This window comes from Panthera leo, chromosome D3 (genome assembly GCF_018350215.1).
Source record: "Panthera leo isolate Ple1 chromosome D3, P.leo_Ple1_pat1.1, whole genome shotgun sequence".
NCBI classification, from domain to species: Eukaryota; Metazoa; Chordata; class Mammalia; order Carnivora; family Felidae; genus Panthera; species Panthera leo.
Genome location: NC_056690.1, coordinates 22,109,891 through 22,116,762, shown reverse-complemented (window position 1 = coordinate 22,116,762; position 6,872 = coordinate 22,109,891). Strand labels below are relative to the sequence as shown.

The 6,872-nt window shown below is 46.0% G+C and overlaps 1 protein-coding gene across 5 annotated transcripts in view; it reads right to left on the bottom strand.

The window, feature by feature from the left end:
* Positions 1-6,376: 6,376 nt before the first annotated feature.
* Positions 6,377-6,872, bottom strand: part of MORC2 (MORC family CW-type zinc finger 2) — a 39,458-nt gene continuing 38,962 nt past the window's right edge. For all 5 annotated transcript variants that reach the window (XM_042911667.1, XM_042911668.1, XM_042911670.1 and 2 more), the window contains one exon: positions 6,377-6,646. In XM_042911667.1, coding sequence (XP_042767601.1) covers positions 6,578-6,646 — 69 coding nt within the window. In that variant the 3' untranslated portion in view covers positions 6,377-6,577. The remainder of the gene's footprint in view (positions 6,647-6,872) is intronic.

Below are 6,872 nucleotides of genomic sequence, written 5' to 3'. Positions count from 1 at the left end.
AAAAAACGCACACAGTTTATTTTTAAAACTGCTAGAGTTCATAACATAGAAAATAAGTTGTTTGGTCTTCTCTATATTAATACTCAGGAATAGAGATGGAAAAAATAACCCATTCACAATACTGATAAATACAGTTATAAAATGCTTAGAAAAATGAGAAAGTTATAGAACTTGTATGAAGAAATTATAAAATCTTATCGTAAGATCTAAAAAGTCAAACAGGGGCGCCTGGGTGGCTCAGTCGGTTAAGCGTCTGACTTCAGCTCAGGTCACGATCTCACGGTCCGTGAGTTCGAGCCCCGCGTCGGGCTCTGGGCTGATGGCCCAGAGCCTGGAGCCTGCTTCCGATTCTGTGTCTCCCTCTCTCTCTGCTCCTCCCCTGTTCATGCTCTCTCTCTGTCTCAAAAATAAATAAACGTTAAAAAAAAAAAATTTTAAAGAGTCAGACAAATGAAAAACCAGTTTTTATCCTCTGGGGATATTTAATTAAGGTCATAAAAATGTCAACCTTCTCGTAACTTACATCTAAATTTAATACAGTTATAATTTAAATCCCAATGGAACTTTTTCTTTGGCAAGGATGGGAAAAAATGGGTAACATGATTTTAAATTTCACTTAACAGAATGAATTCTAAGAATAGCCGGAAAAAAGTCTTTTTAAAAGGTTGGGGGGTGGGGGGAGACTGATCCATCTAGATGTTGATGATGCTCAAAATTCTAGTTTCAGCTAGGACCTCACCTCTTACACCAGAACCACCTGTCCAACAGGATGTCTTCACTGACATGTCTAAGGGGCATCTCAAGCCCATCTAGTAGTGCAATATAAATAATGACCAAGATGGTTCACTTAATGGGGCGAGCATAGTGAATTTCCATTTGGAAAAAGAAGCAAAGCTTGACTCTTGCCTTACTGCTTAAACTAAAATGTATCCATTGACAAAAAAATTTTTTTTAGTATTTCAACAAAGAGTAAGAGAACGTTTGAGGGATGGCGATGGAGGGAAGAGGAAAGGTTTTCCTAAGCATGATAGGAAACCCCAAAACCTAAAAATGTTTACCTTCCAAGTAACAGTCTTCTACCAAGCTAAGACAAACCAGTAGAAAATGGGCCAAGGTTGTGAAGTGCAAGAGGTCTCAGGTCCTGGGAGAGGCCAACAGGCTGGCAAGTAGGCTGGACCTTCAAGGAAAATTACCTGGAAATGGCTATTTTAAGACGTAAAACATGCAGCTTCCTTTCCAGGTCCTCCGTCTTGCAGATATAAAACCACCACACCACAAAGTCATCTATGCAAAAAATGCTTTCTGCAGTGGCTTTAAAAAGTTAAAGAAACAACGAGGGAAAATTTTTTTATCTACTCTCGGGCTTAATATGCAGGCGCCAGAATTTAAAAAAAATAAATTAAATAACCACTTTTCTGCTTGGGTTGTGGGCAGGCCATTGGATCCCCAAGGCCTTTCCCCCATGCCCTAGGATATGAAACCCCTGGGGACGATACCTCCCACCCTGTTTGCCCCCAGTTTGGATACTTGCGGTGGTGCAGCGAGGTCCCCACATCTCGACCCTGAGACCAGCCTCGAACATCTGCGTAAGGTCACAACGCTTCCTCCACGCCCCCCGCCCCCCACCGAGCGCCTCCGGGCTCCAACCCCATTGGCAGGCTCGTTTTGTCTCAGACGGGTGCACGGGGGGTGGGGGGGCAGCCGCACGTGCTGGACAGCTGCATCACGCAGGCGCTGTTACGTGCCAGCCTCGAGGGTCTGGAGAACAGGCGTAGGGGCGCCCTCGACGACGGACCACAATCGTTGGCGGGTTGGAAGGCCGGCGCTTGTTTGGGACTGCGGCTGGGTCCCGGCCGCGTCTTCTGGACAAGGTTAAGAATTTGCAGCCAGTTCTGCAGCCTGCTCTCCAGCCCATGTTGTATTGTGATAGAGGATTTAGGGGAAAAAAACGCTTTCCCTTCTAACAAATAGGGGTTCTCTTCCCACCGCAGGGCCCCAAACCCGGTTAGTGGCAGACTGTCTTAAATGGGGGCATTAGGGAGGGGAGTGAGAGCCCAGAGCTTCACTAGAGGAAAACATAAATGTAAAGGGAAGGAAAGTAAATTTAAAGTGGTGGATTAGAGCTGGTCACAGCTTTCTTGGAAAGGAGGTGGACCCACCAAGTCTCATGGAAGCATCTCAGCCGAGTCCAAAGAGCAAAGGGGAAAGGATAGGTCTGTCAGACCCATCTATCAAGTGGTCTAAGTTTGCCCCAGTGGTGTGAGGCCTTGGCTGGCAGCTACCCAGAATATCAAAGCGCCAGAACATACCATACGAAACCTGAAGGGCAGGCCCAAAGGAAGCTGGATGGAAGCCCTGCCCCTCCTCACCATTAGGATATACTGAAACAGGCCAAATGGTTTAGGCCATGAGAATAGCTATGGGTTATGGGCACTGAGTAAGCAGTGGAATGCCTAGAGGTAGGTAGCAGGTAGGGACCAGTGAATCTTGGACACAAAAACTCGGGGTCAGGGCAATAAGGGCTTTGGACCCCCATTCTAACTTGTCAGACCAGCACCAGATAAGTGGCTGTTTATAATGTGCCTCTGAATAACTTTCAGGTAGAGAACTAGCCTTGAGGCTAAATAAGCCAGGATGGGCAGTGATTTGTCTCAGGCCTTGTGAGCTGGTAGAATTTCTACAGGTTCCACCAGGAGCCCTAATTAGGCCTGGCACATTGCCAAGTTTCCAGATGAAAAAGGCCACAGACTGACCAGTATTTTGGCTCATTGCTGAGTGAGATGTGCCTTGCCAGGCCCTTCCTCTGCCCAGTCTTTTTCTTGCTCACTGGAGGGTGACCCTATTTGTGCTGAGAACAGGTAGAGAATAGTCTGCAGCCTCAAACAGGGCAGCAGAGAAAGCATGTTCCTTGGAGCTCTTGCCTCTCATAACCAAGCTGGCCATTGACCCATTCAGGGAAACAAAAGCAATGTGATCATCCAAAGAAAGCTTCCATCTCCAAAAAAGGCCAGAACCCTCCAGTGGAATTGTGAGGGATGTCTCAGGCACCTTGGTGACCACCCAGCAACAGGTCTCTTACAGTCTGGCCCAGCTAGAGAACCACCTTCCAACAGGGACAAGTACTGAAGCAGCACTGCCCACTCCAGTCAAGACTTGTAGGATACAAGAGTACATAGAATATGTAAATGGCAAAGAAATTTGAGCTTTATCAGTCTTATCACTAATTGACCCTTAGAGCTATGAACTCTTGGCTACCACTGCTTGAACCACATCTGAAAAGTGGTCATGTAGACATGGGGAACTGGACCCAACAAGAACAGCCAAAAAATATTACTCAGATATAAAAAAGTTTTTCTCAACCTATTAACTCATGCCTTCCTTGAGTAAACAAACATATCAAACCCTTGTCCTGACCTAGTAATACTATTAGTAGGTAATATGGTATTGATCCTAAAGTGGGGGGTTTTAATCCTAAATCCATGGGACACTTAGGGTGTGAAGGGATCATACAAGGTGAACCTTTTCCTGAGGACTTCACTCCTTGGTTTTTCATCTTTTTTTGTAAGCTCTTTTGTAGAGTCCCTAACCCAGATTCAGAACTACAGCCCTGCATCAGACACAACTGACCAATGAAGATGCTCAACCTTAAATTAGTCCAAATCAATTCAAAAATACCTCACTTTTCACCTTTCACATTAGTACAGGATGCAAGAGACTGCATACTGATAAGTATAGGCAGGGTGGGTGGGGAATACACTGTTGGTAGGAGTTAAAACTGGGGGTTTTTCTGGACTGTACCTTAATATTTTTAATATTAGTATCTACCATTTGACACAGCCACTTCTCTTTGGAATTTACCATGCATACATACAGATCTGAATTAATGAACACACACACATCATAGCATTTTCCATAAATGTTAACCCAAATGTTTGTAAGTAGAAGACTCTTAAATGACAGTACATCCAAGACAATGAAGTGCTATGAGGTTGTTCTAAAGAAAAAAGACCCATATGGCTATTCTGAAACAGGTTCCAAGATACATTGAGTGGGAAACATGCAGAAACAGAACAGAGTGGATGTATATTTGTATGCTCAGCATGAATATTCTTTTCAGGGATCAAGAGTGAAAGGGAGCCTTGCTTTTCATAGTGTAGCATTTTGTACTGTTTGAAATTTTTGTACTATTTGAAGTTTTACTGTATGCATGTGTCACTTAAAAAAACTAAAAGTCCCCATTGCTCCCATTCCTTAAAAACAGTGATGCTGTACATTCACCTTTTTGCAGCTGTGTGCTATGGACTTTTCCTGCCACAGACCATCCAGACCACGCCCTCCTCCCAAGTCCTCAGACAATCCCAAGCAGGTCCCATGACAGAAAAGGGGAGAGACACTGCATTTTATCTTCCCACCCAGAATGACAGGAGCTCCGTCTGGGAAACAGGCTGCATTCAGTACAGCTGTGATTGGATATAAACACCAAAGTGGATGTGGAGGGGGTGGGGTGTGCCTGGGTGGCTTAGTCAGTCGAGCAGCTTGCGTATCCAACTCTAGATTTTGGCTCAGGTCACGATCACAGGGTCATGGGATCGAGTCCTGTGTCTGCTTGATCCTTTCTCACTTTCCCTCTGCCCCTCTCCCCTGCTTGTACTAAAATTAAAAAAAAAAAAAAAAAAAAAAGCAAAGTGCATACATCGAGAATTTCATGCTAAAATGTTTAAAAAATTCAGCATTTCTGTTTTTGTGGATGTTAAGGAGGGTGAAGACAGAAAAAGGAAGATGGTGATGAGGAAGAATGTGAAGACAGTTTAAAGCCATAGTAGCAGAAAGAATGAAGAGGAAATAAGGTGCTGAATTTTACTAAGAGAAGAAAACAGACTGAGTTCAGGAGTCTCACCAAGTTTTATAGTATTGCATTTTGATTACAGGTGTGTAAATAAAAAACTTGGGTATTATCTATTATCCTATGGTAAAAATGCAGAACCAACTTCCTTTTAGATTAAAACAGTAAGTTTGGGGACAAAAATGAACCACATGCTGCCTGGGATGATGAGAGAGAACTGGATGGGAGAGGAATCACCAGCTCAACAAACCCCAAGACTCAGAGAATCTTCCAGAAGAAGAGGCCAGGTTCTGAGTGGTATTTCCCTAAATAACCCTCCCCCCAGGGATGTGGTTTGGGGAAGCCTCAAACCCACAAGTTGCAGGTGCTTCTGGACCCACACACAAATGGGTAAAGACTTCCCTCACCAGTGCCTCCCAGTTTTCTGCAGACTCCACAGAGCGGCATGTGGGCCACTGTTGACCTGGGATAGGTAGATGCCAGAAACACACCAAGAAAGGTTTGAATCACAGACCAGTGGTACCAAGTCATAGTTCTCGTGCCTCTAGAAAACACAAAGTCCCCAGATAAAGAGAGGACAGAAAAGAGTTGGAGGAAATCAAACCAAAATTTTTCCAATGACCACTAAAGAGAAACTCAGCAACTCTTGCCTTTGTCTTTGACCCTGAGAAGTTGCCTGAGGGACACAGCTGTGTGAGGCCCTGACTAGAAGGGAGGGAAGGCATGGTGTGTTTCCTGAAGAGCTGCCTCTGGAGTCCCTGTGCCTCAGTGACCCCCTCTCCTGTCTGGCCCAGAGCAGGGACTGGTGGGGCCAGGTACAGGGAAAAACAGTAAAAGCAGCAGCAGCAGGTTCTCCAGATTAGCCAGCACCATCTAAGGCAGCATGCTTTCTCCGGACTCTGCCAAACCCACAGATGGAGGTCACCACCAAATCAGCACCAGGGGTTCTGTCACAAGGGGCTTTCTCAAAAAGAATCCTTTGGAATTCAAACATTCATTCAGTGTGCAACCCACCAGAGTCAGATCTGTCTACTACTCAACCTGGACTCAAATTTTTGCAGTGGAATATGTCACTGTCCACAGTTCACTGAAGAAATCACTGCCACAGGGAGAACTTGAGTGGTAGATGGGGAGGGTGAATGGGAGGCTCTTTCTTCCCCAAGCTGTCTGGACAATGCCACAGCCATAATGACTGACAGCTGGATGGGCCGACATTCACGTCCCTGACCTGAGACAGGACCTGCTCAGTGCTGTTTCTCTATCCTGACCCACTACCCCCAGAGGTCTCCCAGATTAGAGCCCCCAGAAGAAGCACCACTCTGGAGGGTCTTTCCATCCCCCACCCCTCAGATCCCAACACTGTTCATCTTCTAGGAGAGACCAGCCCTGCCCCTGAAGCCTCTCCGACTTCCAGGTGGCACTGGATTTACCACATCTTGAGAAGCCAGGAGCCAAGAGAAGGAGCTTGGCATCCCAGTTCTCTGTTCTTTGCCCAACAGTTACCAAAAAAAATGTATGGTCTCACAGCAGGTGCAGCATCTTATTTCTTTTAAAAAATAAATATTTATAAACTTAGGGAGGAAGATTCAAAGAATCAGAGTATTTTTCCCTCCAAAAGCACAAATGTTTCATGTGAATCAAACCAAGGTAAGTCCACCAACCCAAGAACAAAACACCACCCCCCGAGGGCTCTGCCTTGAAGGGCAGAGGAGCTGGTTTTTGGCTCCGAGCCCTTCAGTCCCCCTTGGTGATCAGGTCCTCGATGTAGGCATCCAGCTCATCATCTGTGTTGATGTCTATGTCCTGGAATAGAAGGGAACAGTCAGCTGGGGGCCTGAAAGCGGTGGGGGGGCCCACCACCTCCCCATCCTTCTTGCAGCCCATGGAGCCTGAGCCCAGAGTCCCCTCCTCTTCCCCCTCCGCCCTGTCAGGCCTATCCCATCTTGGTCATTCTCCCCCCTCCCCATCCTCTATGCACAGATGACGCCCAGATTTCTTGCTACTTCCCTGTCTCTACCCCAGGTTTCTG